A 17,428-nucleotide genomic window follows, 5' to 3' on the forward strand; every position below is an offset into this window, starting at 1 on the left:
TGACAAACCTCCAAATCCTGCACAGGGGCTCTCGTGCCCTTACCTCGGCTCTCAGATGGAGAGCAGTCAAAAGCATCGCCGTGCATTCCACACGGCTGAAGACAAGTGCGAGCCCCTGCCGTTTCTACACGGTTCACGTTAAGTCCTCGTTCGACGTCTTCTGTGCTCGCGGGCCACGCTTTGTTTGCTTAGGCTTTGAGAGCTACTATCTGCGAGGTTCTGCTTGAAGAAATCCTAACTACATGACCACGGCCCTATCAGCCAACACGCATTTTATCACTGACAGTGACTTATCTCGAGCTGATTACAGTTCACTTGAGTGCTACAATTACCGCTGAGGTTTTTCAGAGAGAGAACAGAGCTATAACAATTTTAAAGAAAAAAATTAACTCGAGTTCCGTTTACTGGAAGTGCAGTTTTCTTTGTTTTTCCCAGTCTCTACAAAGATGGAAAACAGTGCTAAGTAAGGTTGGGACTATGTTTAATGCAATACATACCCCATTATGAACCCAAACCATTGTGCCGCTCTACACTGAGACGGATCAACTGGAGGAGGACAAACTACAAAAGCAGACTGGCTCAGCATGATAAGATAATCACGATGCAAAATAAGCAATGTGATGATCCACAGCTCGAGAAAAAACCCATAACGTCTATGCGGTGAGTGTCTACAGATCCAGGACTGTGTCCAGTTGGACTCACAAGCCTGCAGACCTCTGGAGCCACGGCCACTGATTTTATGCAAAGAAATTGCTTGTAAACGGCAGTTACTTGGGAAAAAAATACTTAATTACTTCAAAAATGCATTCATCTATTCAGTCTATTCTGGCGTAAATTTAATATGATCACAATTACACAAAAAAATGGTACACACACCAGGAGGTTTTATTAATATGGCAATTTTATTAAGTTAGTATGGTCAACTAGATTAATCGTAACTGATTCGAAAAACAATTGTTTGTGTTTATATATTATGTGTGTGTGGCACGTTTATGTTCATTCACATAAAATTATTGGAAAAACAAACTAAATAAAAAAAATTAATTAACTGAAATGTTATAATAACACTAAAATTATAATCATAAATAATAACTAAAATAATAATCTTATTAGCAACATAAAAATAAACTATAAATAAATTAGAAAATGACAAAAGCATACACCAAAATTGCTAAAACTAACTAACATTAACAAAAATATAAATAAATAAAAACTACAATCAATACTATAATAACTATGTATATAAACCTCCCCACACACACAAACATTTTTTTTTTTCGATCTTCGTGTCCTTTACTGACACTCAAATTAAAAACGAATCCATTTAAAAATAAATAAGCGAATTGAAAGCGTCAATATCATTTTAAGGATAGTAAAAGTAGCCCATTTGTCATGTATATTAATATGGCACGTTTTCTACATCAGTTTTTATTGCCTTAAACTAGCTTTTTTCTAAAGTGCACTGCACTTAACAACCTATTAGGTAAGAGAAACCGACGACTTTGAAGGTAAAGATGTTTGTAAAAGGCGGCCAAGAGCAGACACACTGATGACTTGAGAGGTATCAACGGTCCAACAGGAAAAGCCCTGGGCTGTAGACATGTCTGTCCAAAACTCATATTCCTGAGCGTTTAGAGGTGACGCACATCTGAGCCCAACCAGTTATATCCACATGCCAGAAAGTTGTTTTGAAGCTTGTGATCTCAATAATGCCTCGGGCGTTCATAATCAGGGTCATGACTAACTAGCGTTCATTTACCCGGTGCCCGGTCGGAGCTCTCGCTGTACAACAATGGCCGGTTCTGGAAGTCCAGCAGTCACAGATGCAGGTGTGCTAATTACTCCGACTCTTACGAGCCCCGGCCTCACAGCATGCAAAGTGTAATGGAGATCTCCCAAATGACTTGATTGGTTAGACCCGCAAAGACCCACGTGACTCCTGGTGATTTGGGTCTCATTTTCTGTGCTCCTTGACGATAAGCGTCCAAAATTAAAAACATCTGGTCCAATGAAATGGTCACAGGAGTAAATGTTTATAAATCACGTCACTGGTTTCAGGACGGTTCGATGTTAAGTTGGGTTATTCTTTATTTCACTCTTCTATAAAAAGCCTGCTATTTAACACAGGGTGCTTGTTAAACAAAGTTCATGAGTAACGGCAGGCGAAGGGCAGTGTGATTGGTCTTTGAATTCATAATAATTTAGAGAACAGGAATGAGTTTTAAGAGCTTCGACATAAGTGCACACAAGGCAAAAGGCACTCAAGCTAATTACGCTTGGGATGAATCCTTGTAATGTAATGTGTTTACTGCAACCAACAATGCGCCTGAAGGCCATTTCTGGCTTTTATCACACAGAGACTTCTAAATACTCTCTCGTTCAAAGCAAAATACTTTTTCATGCAGTTTGAGATTTGGCCGCAGCGTTTGCGTGGCAGTTTACCAAACAAATTTATGTCGAAAAGTAATGTTTTCCAGGGATAGGATGGCAAATGAATCTCGGTGCCGTGCCAGTGTTGTTCATAATCACGTGGCACAGCGATCAAATGCTATTCCTGCACTACGATGATGATAAAACCAACATGTTACAAAAACACTCTCGCTGTCCTTCTCAAACCTCGTATGTCCAAATTCGCTGTTTTTCAGGAAATGGAAAAAACTTTGTCAACAAACAAAAAAGCTGACAAGCACTTTTTAATACTTTTTATTTGTTAGATATTTGCAAAACCTAGTGACAAACATAAAGGGTGACTAATAATAATGACTTATGGCAAAAAAATAAAAACCACGGATATACGATGTTTCAGAAGGACAGGAGCGATATTTAGGAAAGGTTTTGGAAAGGTCATTCTACAAAATGATGCCATTCGTGTTAATAAATAACCGAACAAATAAATAGTGTTAAAAATAACATCTTTATAACATAGTTAAACAAAAACAAACTACCTTTTTATACTTTTTTGTAACATTTTAATAAAAAAAAACATGGAAATAGACATCAAGCGTAACCTTTCTGAAGGCATTTATCTTGAGTTACCGCAATACGATTAAAGAAAACTATTTGCCTGACATAATGTCTAAAATCTACTTCAAAATGCACCTTATTAATCTAGAAAAGACTCCCGGCTTCATACAATGACCCATTTAGTGTCTTGCAACAGTAGCCGGCGCAAAAAATGTAACCGAAACTAAACTCGCTCTATTTGACTGCATTTGTCTTCTGTTCAGTGCCGTGTTGGCACTCAAAGTCTGTGCTTTAACGGTAAAAACAGAAAGAATGACAAAGCAGGGCAGGGGTGAAAACTGATGAAGTGACCATTATAGAAGACCATTTATAAAGGGGAACAAAAATACAGATCACTGGCTTGTCTGTACCGCAGAAAGCTCTTTCCAGCGTGTGCGTCCGCCTCTGCACACCAAAAGCACTTCTTGTTAACCATCCCACTGATCTGACAATTACTGGCTATCATAAAAACATGACAAATGGTTAGTCAGAGGCTCTGAGAGGGGCCCGGGACCGCCCGAGACCCCTTTCTGTGCCTGAAACAGAAGGCATGGCTGTTTGTTTGGTTACAGCATCAGCATCGCTGATGACCTTCGCCAGTTCTGGGAAAGTTCAGGTGACCAATCAGAGATCAAGGATTGTGCATGATGTCATCCGCACTCATCATTAGTGAAATGGAGGCATCATCTGTGACAGTTACAAATTTAAAGGCTCTGTGGCTAGACAATTAAAGAAAGCATGAGCTCAACGTCTTTTGAGAACGACTGTCTTGCTGAACTCTAGCTAACAGAAGCTTTTAGGAAAAGCCGGGATGTCGTGGGAAAAAGCTAATCTTGTGCTTGTGGAAAACAGAAATTAACATAAGACACGGTCATTTTGGCCTTTAATGGAGAAGTTGCGCAAGGACGTGTTTGCGAATAAAGGTAATGAAAAGGTAAAAGGTAACAACAGCTGGGACTTACCGCCTCACACTCTCTCAGCTTCTTTTGAGCGCTGTCAAAGTCAAAGTTCACATACAGGCACTCCACGAACTCCGTGATGGGATCTTTGTAGGTGTACGACTCCTAAAAAAGAGAACATGTAAACATTTATTTAAAAGAACAGCAAAAATAAAACACCTACAGTGCTGGGAGTGTTTTAAACATGATCGAAATGGTGAACTGTCCCTTTAAAATCGTGGGTGTTATCTTTACCATACGCAGGGTTATTTTCAGTCAAAGCACACATTAATGAGCACGACCTCTGCCTAATGTGCCATGTCTATAAACACCCACGAGCTGAAAGACCCCATTAACAGAGGCCCTGATGGGACGATTCCCATTCGGATATGTGATCTTCGGGTCTTCCCTAGATCTAAATACCACAGATGCTCGAGTAACCATGAGAGGAGGTTGTGCAGTTAGAACGGCGCCCACCTCAGGACACATGTTTAAGTGATTAAGCAAACTCCGCGCTTATTTGGATTTCAGTGCCATTGATCTCTGAAGAAGCTACTGTTGTTGGACACCGAGACATCGGAACACTACAATCAGACCGTCCAGGACCATTTATCAAATCTAATGGGCTCAAGACTCGCACGGCCTGCTGAGGAGGTACAAAGATAAACCGAGATGCAGGGAGCGAGCTTTTATTTTCAGGCCAATATACACCACTCATTCATTCATTCCCACAAACGCAGTGAAATATAAGATTCCTTGCAACGTGCCGGACGTATTAACTTCAAATAAAAGTAGGTTCTCATTTGAAACATCAGAGAACAAATTAGGCATAAAGTGTTGTTTATCTGGTGATGGGTAACCTCCCATTGAAAACATCTGTCGCTGCATGCAAGGCCAGTGTGGATGAATCCAGGGAGACCAACAGAGAATTAAACACCTGGCCAATGGGGTCGTGCGTAATAAAACGGGCCAACCAATCAAACGTGGACTGTTCTGCGAATGTGCCAAAGGCTCGGTATACAAATATAAACCGAGTTATAAATAATAAAAAGCTAACGAATTTTCACCGTAGTCCATATGGATTTTAAAAATCAAAACCTAATAAAACTCAAATCCATTCATTTTTTCTGAAAATTAAAAAAAGCATTAAAAGCATGAATATAGCCATTTCACTCAATAAATAATATTTTTCCCAATTTAAAAAAACAATTACAGCTTAGCTTGACTTAATATTAAACCTATTAAATGTCATTTAAAACACTACCTGGGACATAAACGTGCCCACAGTTATATATCCCCATAAATGTTATTTAATTTGATTCATTTTCACATCAATTTGTCTGCTAGGTAATACCAAGAATTACTAGTCTTTAGAATTAAGACTCAATCAACACGAAGCACATACCGCGCAAACAAATGTAAAGCAAGGCACCCCCCCATAAATAAAGGACCAAAGTCGTGTCTGATACCTGCTGGATGACTTTCACCAGATCCTTTAGCACCTGTCTGCGCTTGCGGACGTCCTTGTTAGTGATGACAGCTGTGGTCAGATAGCGCAGTATGTGTGGACACATAGTCTGAATGGCATTGAGGTACCTGAAAAAACAACAATCATGACACGCTTGAGGAATATCCGTTATCTACGCCCACTGTACATGAAAACATTACACAACTGTATCTTCGTTCACATGGTTGGTGAAGAGATCCAATGATGTCATTTGTGGAGGCTGGACAACATATGGAGGACTAAACCTGCAAAAATTATAAATAAATAAATGTATAAATAAATAAATATATAAACGAATAAATGTAATAATATGAAAATAAATAAAGGAATGAATGGTTTGATAAAACAAAATAATTCGTTTTAGATATTATTGATCTTAGCTTTAACTTTTCTTTTCATTTTTTAAATTGATTTATTATTTTTTGTGTCCATTTTTTAATTATTTTTAATTATTATTATTATTTATTTTTAGATTATTTTATTTATCATTTCCTTTTATTTTTACATTTATTTATTTATACGTTTATTTATTTTTATATTTATTTATTATCGCATGTATTTATTTCCACTTTTATTTATTTATTCTTGAATTTATTCTTACTTTTCTGTGTCTTGTATGATAATTAGATGGGTTGGTCTTGCCTACTATTGGTTCAGCGTAGATTGAAGCGTTTGATCGATTACTCTTGACTTGTTTTGGACTAACGTCACGTCACTCACTGATCGTTTGCTTCGTGTATAACGTTAAGTAACTATGGCGGGCGCACAATTAGCTAGAGAGTTACAGCATTTAGCCAATGAAGTCGATAACCATGCATCAAATGACTATGTGTCATTTAGATTAGATGCATTTATTGATGATTTATTACAGATTGACGGCGAGATAAATGACAAAGTTCTCCCTCGGTTGTTAGCCTCTTTGCAGCACATTCAAAGTCTGTGCGAGTCAGAGGGTGCTATGGTGGTGTTACAGTTCAACTGGTGAAAATCATAAAGCACAAAATGTAATAAGGTTTAACTACACAGATGAGCTTGTAAACCGAAGTCGCAAGCTAACGCTTTGTCAAAGTGATAGTTATAAGCAGCCTTTCGGTTAGAAAAAGCGTAAAGATTTAATGTAACATGATGTAACATAATGTAAATGAATTGAGACATAGTGAACTTAAGTCACAAGTTAACACGGTAGTAATGAGCATCGTTCTTTCACTACAGGGGCCATCAAATGGAAACCATTCCTTCTAAAAAGACGTGGTTACTAAACGGTACTCGTAAACTACATTCCATAAGAGATAAATAACACAGAGGTCACAAGTTAAAACGGGCATATTCCCTTGATTCATCCAGCTGCATATTGTTGTGTGACATCTTGATATTATTGCAAAGATCCGCAGCAGCTAGCATTGCGAAATAGCTTAGTGTGATTGTTACCGTAGTGACACGCTGCCTCACTTTATTGTATGGGTACGAATCCCGTGTCAAATCGCTTTATTTATTTTTTCACCTCGCTTCAGCCGTTACGGGCGATCATACCAATAATTTGCAATCTTAACAAGAATGTCAAAATCAAGTAACAAGAAAGTCTGTGTTTATTAAACATCTTAATATAAAGTCGTCTTGTGCTTTCAGAATCGACGAATCTGCTGAGGTCGTTCATGAACCTCTTTGGCAGAGGACCTGTAACCAGAACTTGGTCACCACCTTAGCACCCTCTGACTCGCACAGATTTTGAAGAACTTTGTCATTTATCTCGCCGTCAATCTGTAATAAATCCTCAATAAGCGCACCTAATCTAAATGACACACAGTCATTTGATGCATGGTTATCGACTTCATTGGCTAAATGCTGTAACTCTCTAGCTAATTGTGCGCCCGCCATAGTTACTTAACGTTATACACGAAGCAAACGATCAGTGAGTGACGTGACGTTAGTCCAAAACAAGTCAAGAGTAATCGATCAAACGCTTCAATCTACGCTGAACCAATAGTAGGCAAGACCAACCCATCTAATTATCATACAAGACAAAGAAAAGTAAGAATAAATTCAAGAATAAATAAATAAAAGTGGAAATAAATACAAGCGATAATAAATAAATATAAAAATAAATAAACGTATAAATAAATAAATGTAAAAAATAAAAGGAAATGATAAATAAAATAATCTAAAAATAAAATAATAATAATAAAAAATAAAAAATGGACACAAAAAATAATGAATCAATTTAAAAAATGAAAAAAAAGTTAAAGCTAAGATCAATAATAGCTAAAACGAATTATTTTGTTTTATCAAACCATTCATTCCTTTATTTATTTTCATATTATTACATTTATTCGTTTATATATTTATTTATTTATACATTAATTTATTTATAATTTTTGCAGGTTTAGTCCTCCATAGACAACATTTCAGAACATTTTCTGAAGCATCTGAATGGTACAAATGTTAATCTCTGCAGCATGACATCTGCATGGTTGCCAAGGTGTCTTGAGATCGAAACCGAATCGCCTGCACCAGAGTTCAACATGTCAGGGCATGCACGCTAACCGCACAGCTCTGACATGCAGCTAGCAAGAATGTTTATTCTTTGCAAGTAACCGCATCCGATTTCTACAGAGACCGTGAGCCATCAGTTTCACTTTTCTTTAATATAGCGAGCTTGCTTATTCTCTACAAACAGAAGAACATGAAATGTTGCATGTTAAAAGCACCACTGTTCATTGGTGGCCCCGTGGAGAGAAGAGAAGGAAAACCCCCTTCCAGACACGGATCACCAACTACAGGCCAGCGGAGCAGTGAAACCCTATCCACCGGGGACTTGTTTTTCAGCCACAGGTCAACTAGCTGTGGGCTCAGTTTGAGATGGAAAGCAACATAGCACTACTATTACAACCCAAGACAAAGTTTCCTCTCTACAGACGTGCATGAGCTTTTTCTTACGTGAACCAAAAAAACCCCACCATACAACAGATGCCTTGTCATAGCACTGAGAGCTCCTGTTAAGGTGCACTTAACTTCGAGTCAATTTGGAGGACAGCCTCTTCGTCTGCGGTATCTGAACATCTTTGAACCCCTCGTCATCCCCCATACGAGGACCAAATTAAATTTCAAGGAGGAAGTGGAGCCGCTGGCCCTAAAGCTTCAGCGAAGAGAAACACATGTCATTTGGAGGAAGGGGAAGGGGATCGCCGGATGGTTTAATTAGCCGAAACAATTAAAGGGACAAGGGGCCCTGTGGCACTTGTGATGTCGGAGCTAAAAACGGCAGCGGCTTCGGCGGCGTGTGATCCCGGCTGCCGCAGCCTTCGGCCCCTCATCTCTTTGTAGTCGTGGACTTCATGGCAAACTGCAACACACCTCATGCTGTGTTCCTGATTAACTTACACCTACTAGCTCTCCGAGGGAGGCTCTGATGGCCAGACCGCTCGCATGAGTCACGATGCCCTTTCTGGACTTCACAGAGCAAAAAAATATGAGTTAGTCAACCGAGCCCGACAACTACGGCTAAAGTGAAGATGCGACTTAGTCACCTGCTAAATTTCAAGACTTGGGTGTAACAAACTCTCCTCGGGGAGCTGTTTTTAAACTCATCTCTCTTCTATGAGCACATAACCATTTCAATACCACAAAAGCACATCAAATTTTAAGGCATAGTTCACCAAACAATGACAATTCTGTCATTATTTACTCAACCTTTTGTCCTTTCAAACCTGTATGACTTACTTTCTTCTGCAGAACACAAAAGAAGATATTTTAAAGAATGTTGGTAACCAAACAATGGCGGTACCCATTCGCTTCTATTGTACAATCACAAAACCAATGCTAATCAATGGGTACCGCCGTCGTTCTTCAAATATCTGTCATTCTGCATACAGGTTTGAAATGACCAGAGGATGAGGAAACGACGTCAATTTTTGGGGGGCATGAACTGTCCCTTTAAAGAATTAAACCTGTCCTCTGCTTCAGTTTCTTTTTCTGCATTCGATCACAATTATTAGGATCCGTACTGCCCTAGGTCTAGGAACTTTGCAGTGAGATGCTGCAGATGATGTTAGCGCTTCCATCGCAAAGCACTTGCGTTCTCCCTCATTTGTATGTCGCTAAAAGCATCCGCTAAATGACTAGACGATTTAGAGCGTCTGAGAGAGGATGGAGAGCTATCGCTAGAAACGAAGCGAAGGAGAAAAAGAGATGCAGTTTCAATTTCATGAGGTATCTGTGAGGAGGGGGGATTAGAGGTAAATCAAGTGAAACTCTGAATCCACTCTGCGCTGGCTGGGATAGTGTTTCTACCGTATTAGCTTTCCTGTTTGCACCTACATCATAGGTCATCTTGTGACAATATTCTTTCTCAAACTGCCCTTGGACTTGGAGTCGTATTATATGATAGCCTTTCTTTTGTGCCGTTTGTCCTGCACTAAAAAATGTCGGTTTCTGTTTTTGTTTTGGACGTCTGCTAGACAGAATGACGACGTAAAAAATGTTCACACCGAAAACGCAGAATCGCTGGGTGACTCTATAAAAACGGGCGGCATGCGTTTCTCATCTAAAGGCGTTAAAAAAAAAACGAACAAATAGGCGATGCCAAAGGGTATCTCTTTAGCCTGAGATTTTACAACGCAATTAACATTCCATCGCTGTCCTTCTAAAACCCTGTATGTCCAAATTTGCTGTTTTTCAGGAAATGGAAAAAAACACTGAGCTTTATCAATAATTGCATACTGACAAGCACTTTGATTATTTTTATCGGTTAGATATTTGCTAAACCCAGTGAGAAACATAAAGGCTGACTAATAATAATGATTTATGGCAAAAAGAAAAATCAAACAAAATATGGAGATTCAGAAGAACAGCAGCGATTTAAACCTATTTGTCTCGCAATAAAAAGTTACAAAAAACCATATCCTGATTTGAACAAACGACTCTCCTTTCCTAAGCACCGTCCAATCAACTATGACTGAACTTGAACACAACAGGCTGATGTCAGCCTAAATGTCGACCAAACAAAAACGAAGAATAACAAAAACGAAAAGAACAGAAAACAAAAGGTCTTTTCAAAGGGTCAAAGTGGTTTACTAACACACCACGAAGCTGTTTTCCAACTCAAACATGACGATCAATGCGCTTGCCCTCCAGGAACGCAACACTGTTTTGGTACATAAAACGCAGTGTATCTAATGCAGTAAATTACACCGAGATTCAGATTTATGAGGTCTGATTGCTTTTCGTGGCCGCAGCTCGGCAAATAACAGCTCGAGGCAGAAGCAGCGAGAGAACGACGACAACAGAAATACGAAAGTTAAAAAATCATTCCCAGCAACAAAGATCTGTGATCTTACAAATCCAACCACAAATTGGGAGTACCTTTTTGAAGGGGGTTTAAATGAAACATAATGAATGTTCTCGTATAATGAGCACCTAAGTCCAAAGGGCTGTTGTCGGGCCAGCCAACTGTCTCAAAGGCTTGGAGCGGGGCTGCGATAAACAATTAAGACCCAGGCTGTGGGTTAAAGTCAACGGGTCAAACATTCAAGCTAAGCTCACAGCCACAGGTCACTGGCCCTCGAAACAGGAAGTAGCGGTCAAGGGCAAGAAGAAAGGGCCAAGCCTCAACAAGGTTTCCAGCTTGCAACAGTACAAACAGTCACCTCAATCCGTATTTGCACCCGCTATGGTCGGGCACTTATGAGTAATTACTGGTCTGGTCATCTTTAGCCATCTGTGCAGATGGAAACCAGTGGAAAAAACATAATGGAGGCAGATAAGTTATGTGTTGCCGTGACTTTGAATAGACCAAGACATCTGGTCATCAACACAAAAGTGCATTAAGGGAAACATGCATGAATTAAGGGATGCTTTGGAATGTCACAATACTTTCTGTAGTTAACAAAAAGCTAATTATGAGGTCTTGTAAATTCTGTGTAAACTCCAGTTTAATAAAGTTTTTTTTTTTTTTCAAAACTATTCACATTTTATGAGGAAACATGTTTCTTAAAGGACAAAGCTGAACATGGTTTTGTCAGCAGGGCTTCAAAGGGATAGTTTACCCAAAAATGAAACTTCTTTTATCATTTACTTAAGCTCATGTCTTTCCAAACCTGTATGCCTTTGTTCTGCAGAACACAACAGATTTTTTTGGTGTACCACAGAAGGAAGAATAATCAGGTTTTGAACAACACAACAGTTCTGTTGAACAAAAAGAAATATAATTAAAATAATGTTACCAATTTTCTGTTCTGTCGCATCATTCACTACCATAGTAGGAAAAAAAGTATTTCTTTGTACTGTTGTTTTGAAGAATTTAGAAAAGCAACCATTTAAAAGACTACCATTTAAATTTGTCCTATGTTAGTCAATGAGTAGCCCCAGAACAGAAAATTGCTAACGTTCTTCTAAATATCTTCCTTTGTGTTCAGCAGAACAAAGAAATTATACAGGTTTGGAAGAACTGAGGGTGAGTAAATGATGACAGAATTTTCATTTTTGGGTGAACTATTCCTTTAAACACTGAACTCGTAGAATAAGCAGCCTGTTTGCCATTGTCAGCATTTGCATGAATCGCCAGACTTGTTTTCACGTTGACCGCTGGGGTCGTGGGTCTGCACAGCATCAGCAGTTTCGTTTGTGGACTGCGGTGGGCTTTCCGACCTGGACCCGTGCTCGTGTCCCACCTCATCCATTTTTACTAGAGTTAAACCAAAACCAAATCCAAGATGGAAAACCTGCAGCTGCAGGAGGTTCTTACTGTGGCTGGTAGAGGAAAAGCTCAATGATGTTGTCTCTGCCCTTCGGGTGGTTGAAGAACACGAACAAAGACCAGTGGATGAGCCAAGTCCTTTGCTGAAGAGACTGGAGAGGAGAACTGACCGTCTGCAGAGAAAGAAAACAAATGGGGGGAGGTATTAGAGAAATACTTCACCTAAAAATAAATTCTGGGGTAGCTTACCCACCCTCATGCTTCCATACCTGTATGACTTTCTTTAAAGGAATAAAAGGAGTTTTTAAAACGAGTCTTGTACTGGTCGCTCCTTTCCAGGTGATTACAATGAAAAGCACTGAAACTTCAAAAATGAAGCTAAAGCTACTGGAATTTATTCACATCCACGCGCGATTTCTCAAGATTGCGCTCGTGATTCTCCGATTCATGATTTGATAAACTGGCTGATCCAGTTCACAGTCTTGGCAATCTGATCAGGAAATTTGGTTCTTGCCGACTCATTGAGGTCACCGAGTGAAATATTGTCAACAAATTCAATTTCACAAATATCGTGTGGCCTCAGAAGACTTCATGACACTTTTATGGGGGTTTTCTGTCCTTGATAGAACCTGAAAGCTCCCTTCTCTGAAAGAAGAAGATAAGAGTAAATCTAGTTCGCTATTTCTCATTTTGCGTTCTACAGAAGTCGTCCACTCGTAAGAATCTGGAATGTCATGAGTGTGAATAAATCACACATTTTCATTTTTGGGTCTTTAAACAACCCTTAAAAAAGGTGACATGCTAAGCAGCTTTAATTCCCACAACATACCACGATGAACTTCTGCCTCTGAGAAACCAAGACTTGGCTTCTGTTGCCTTCCACGCTCAGTTCAAATTTCAAGTTCAAAATAGAAATTTACAACGTTCGGGCCTTTTGTTTTTTATTTACACATACTTTTCCCCAAGCCAAACCCCTTGGCCTTTCCCAGCTCAATTAAAAATCAAGCTCCACCGACAAAACAGTGCAATTAAAGTTTGCTTGACTGGTGATGAGAAGGAAGCAGAGAGATGGAGGGGGTGCTGAAACACAAGGCGGTCAATATTATGGCCTATGTAAGGGAATATGAGCGCGGTATTGAATTCTGAGTGGCGGGGCATTACATTGTTATCGATAGTCTCCCTCAGGCGGGTGAGGTCCTCCATGGCAGATTCCCAGTTCTGCATCAGGATCTCGGAGGCCAGCTTGCCCCACAGAGAGTTCAGTGCGTTTCTGTCGGTGGCTGGAACCTGCACACACAAACACACAAAGTAAACATCAGCATCGGTTCACACACTATACTGCTCAAACTGCACATTGTTCTGCCCAGAAGTCGGCATGCCCCTTGTGGTCTATGCAAACCAAGTGGAATTGTTTTAAAGAGAGTATATAAGAATTGCAATTTGCTTTTATATTTAGTGCGGAAATAAATTAACTCTTAAACAATAAACTCTTTCAGATAAAATCATTTGGTTCTTTACAAGTTAGTTCCACACAAAATAACAATATTTCACTAAAATATTAAGAACCAAGCGTACAGCATGTCAACTTTTGCCCAGGACAAATTTGTTAAAATTTATAAAATGCGTGTCATTTTACGTTATGCCTCCTTGTCGTTTATTTAAAAAAAAATGTAAACATGATCCTGCCTTTCAGTATTTTTGAGCAAATAATAAAACCTAGTGTCGATAAAATCATACTTTCAGTATTAAAGGGACAGTTCACCCAAAAATGAAAATGCTGTCATGAATTACTCAACCTCAGGTTGTTCCAAACCTGTACACATTGCCCCAGAACTGTTTGTTTTCCTAAATTCTTCAAAATATCTTCTTTCGTGTTCAACAGAAAATTTGCATAGTTTTTACTACTACTACGGTAGTCAATGGTGCCTCAGAAATCGGAGTTGCTAACATTCTTCCAAATATCTTTCTTTGTGTTCAACCAAACAAAGAAATGTATACAGGTGTGGAACAACTTGAGGGTGAACAGAATTTTCATTTTTGGGTGAACTATCCCTTTAAAATCGTTTATTCTCTATTCTAAATGTAAATTGGAATACTGTTTTTTTTTAAATCTATCATGTAATATAACGTGATATAATAATTATTTACAGCAATAAACACACATTACTCATTTTCACCGGCTTTGACTTCTTTAAAGACCATAGCCTGGATTTTACAGACAGGGTCACAAATGCTAAACATCTTACAAATTTAGCAAAGACGTAAGCTTGTGCACAACAAATGTAAATATGCTGAATTAAGAGAGATTCCTGTGGTCAGGTGCCACATGATTCCAATACCACAGATCCAAGTACCTTTTCATTTTGTGAATACTGTATTTCTGACATGCGTCTTTCCCCGCATCTGCAAACACATTCGATCAGCATTCTTGGCTACTGTGTGGAGGCCGCTCGCCGGAGTGACTTCTTTATTTATTTACAGAGGATAAACGGATTAAACTGTCATCTTCGGGAAAGGAACTTGAAAGGAAAAAAGAAATGTATCCTGAAAGACTGTTTAGCTTTTTATAAAACCTCATTTGCTGTACTTTATGATAAAGCCACCGCTGCGCCACACACGATCCGCTCTTCACAAATCTTCTGCATTTCCCATTAGTAAGCACATCTGAGCCCACATAACAACACCACAACAGTGCTGTAACTCAACTCTGTCCAACGAATCTATCCGTACAGTGAATCTATAGATTTTATAATACAACATTTGGTCAGTAACATGCTACAAACACACGCACAGAAACGCAGACGTGAATGCTAATGTTTTTTCAGGAGGTTAGATCAGAGAGGTCCTCAGACAAGAGTCGAAGGTTAAAGGCCACCTGGTCTCTGACATTACTGGGAAATAATTACATGAGTTAAACAAGTGCTCCTTAACTAGCCTGGGGTCAAATGCTATCTCTGTGGAAATGAAAAACACATCAAAAGACGCAAGAGGGTAAACCATTTAAACCGAGCCACGAATGACAACTTTTCAGGACAAAAGTCACTTTCTCTAATATGTACAGGTGGAGAAGAGTCGCATATAGAGTCAGTAGGAAAGAAAAGCTCTCCAAAGCTCACGTGAACTTGCAGTGACCTCAAGTGCAGTGGGTGAGGGTCTTTAATGATGTGTGCGGCCCCCGTGACTGGCTCGAACACATGTCTGTGGGCTTTGATCAGCCCCGGGATGCGGACAGGACCGGAGTGGTGGGACGCTAATCAAAGTGTCCGTTTACGGAGGAGTGAGAGAATGAGGTCCAGACATTAGGCCTAAACCAATCAAATCCTCAGGTTTGATTGGATGAGGATGGATTAGGGTGTGACCGTTGCTTAAGTGGGAACAGCTTTGCCGAGCATCCGATACGTTGAGGTCTCTCTCTTGACAAATAACAAAAATTGGGCATGTCAGTAAACGCTGCAACCGATCTCGTTCGGTTCCGCTGCTATTGACGGCAGAAGCCAATAACGGTCTTTATAAGCAGAAACAGGCCCTTGGAAATAATGTTTAGATAACTTGATTAACTAGAAATTGCGATAATCTCCTGACCATTTAGCGCAAAAGCAAAACATCCTGCGGAATTAAGTTATGAAAGGCCAATAAGATACTCGCCCGGTTTCGTGTGAGGAAATATGAACGTGATTCAACATGGTCCATCTCTGTTTTAAAAGGAACGAAAGCCGCCGTTTTAAATTCCGTGTAAAAAAGATGAAAACAAACACAAGCAGGAGTTCATCTGTTGCAGGTTAGAGAGATGCTGAAGCATCTCTGCGTGTTTAAAGAAAAGAGAGATGGGCGATGGAAAGGGGCTCATGGGAAGTGAAGCGGTTGGGTTTACCAGCTGATAGGAAGTCTTACAAGAGATCTAGTTGCAAATAAAACCTCCCATTAAGAAATGCTCTTGTACATCTACAACGAGAGTGGTCAAGTGCAAATTATTAAAGGTCCAAGACCTTGTCAAACTAAAATGGGAGTTTTGTGGCTTTAGATCAATTTCTATTAGCTTTCAGGTCATTTGCTGATATATGCAGTAAAGATTTACAATCTCTCTCTTCTGGGGAAATGGATCATAAACACTGATGAGTCATCCTGCACTACACATAATTCTGGTCCATCAAACGCTCTCTAGAATAAGAATATCCCTCTCAAGCAACAAATCAGGGTGAATCTCTGTGATGGAACTAAAGATATTAGGCACTGCTCATAAAAAAGAATGATGGTTTTCCCAACCTTACTATTTCAATTGGAAATGTGTCAGCACAGGAAAGAAAACGGCGTTCGTCAAGGATCATGGTGTCTTAAAGAGATGTCAAATTTGTATTGTATAAACAAGCAGATGGATAAATGTAATGTCAACGAAACAATCTATCTGCCTAATGTTAAGCTGCCAAGGGAGTAATATTTGCATAGCGCAAGACGGTTGCATGGAACAGCTTAAAAATAAACACTGTACGGACGCAACTACACATCCACTCGCAACACTGGAGAGCTTTGATCAAAACTCGCAAAAGTTGGACGGGTCTAAATGACTTTCAAAGCCCGAAAGCTGAAAGCGAGATCAACTCAGGGGAGAACCAGAGGAAAAAGCCATCCGTGTTGCCAACATAAAGGTCAGCGTTTCAATTCTAAAAGTGTTTGTTTTTTCTTTTTTTTCCTGGAAGTCCCTGCCTGCAACATTTGGCGAAGCTCCATGTCATTATGGCAGCTCTCTGCACACTGACTGGCTTTCAGCGGTGTGGCCATGCAAGAATAGCTTCAATACCTGGGTTTTTCCACAAGTTACCTTGACTTTCCACCGCCTCCTGAAATGGGCACATTTTCGCTGACTGACCAGCAACAATAAATTGACTGTGCCGGGGATCCGACGGGATACTCAATCTTTATTCTCAACATCCAATCCCTGCATTAACAGATGATATGAATAAGTTGCTCTTTTCGCACCGGGCGCTCGCTGTAACAGGACCTTGGGTCTGGATTTTGCAAGCCTGGCTTCCTCCGTTAAATGGCTACGTTTCCCACGTTAGAGGGGTTCTAGAGCCCAACCTCTCCCATGCCAGGAGGCACTTGAGGAGATGGGAGGCCCAGCATGACCTACAGAGGAGGGGGGATAAGGAAGACAATGAAGAAAAAAGGTGAGGCGGGTATTCCTGAGAAAGTGGACCGATTAAATGCATTTCTACATTTTTCCATGGGCCAGTTCCAATGCTGATGCGAAACACTTTCTATTTGTTTCGTCTAAGATCGTAAACAAGCAGA

General features: G+C 39.7%; 1 protein-coding gene across 1 annotated transcript in view; it reads right to left on the bottom strand.

Moving 5' to 3' along the window:
- Window positions 1-17,428, bottom strand: part of eif3ea (eukaryotic translation initiation factor 3, subunit E, a) — a 34,298-nt gene that overhangs the window by 7,042 nt on the left and 9,828 nt on the right. The window contains exons 6-9 of the mRNA XM_057340673.1: window positions 13,301-13,426; window positions 12,188-12,312; window positions 5,411-5,537; window positions 3,966-4,067 (exon numbers count right to left, since the gene is read on the bottom strand). Of these exons, the coding sequence (XP_057196656.1) occupies window positions 3,966-4,067; window positions 5,411-5,537; window positions 12,188-12,312; window positions 13,301-13,426 (480 nt within the window). The remainder of the gene's footprint in view (window positions 1-3,965; window positions 4,068-5,410; window positions 5,538-12,187; window positions 12,313-13,300; window positions 13,427-17,428) is intronic.

The sequence above is a fragment of the Triplophysa rosa genome, linkage group LG8, assembly GCF_024868665.1.
Source record: "Triplophysa rosa linkage group LG8, Trosa_1v2, whole genome shotgun sequence".
Classification (NCBI taxonomy): Eukaryota; Metazoa; Chordata; class Actinopteri; order Cypriniformes; family Nemacheilidae; genus Triplophysa; species Triplophysa rosa.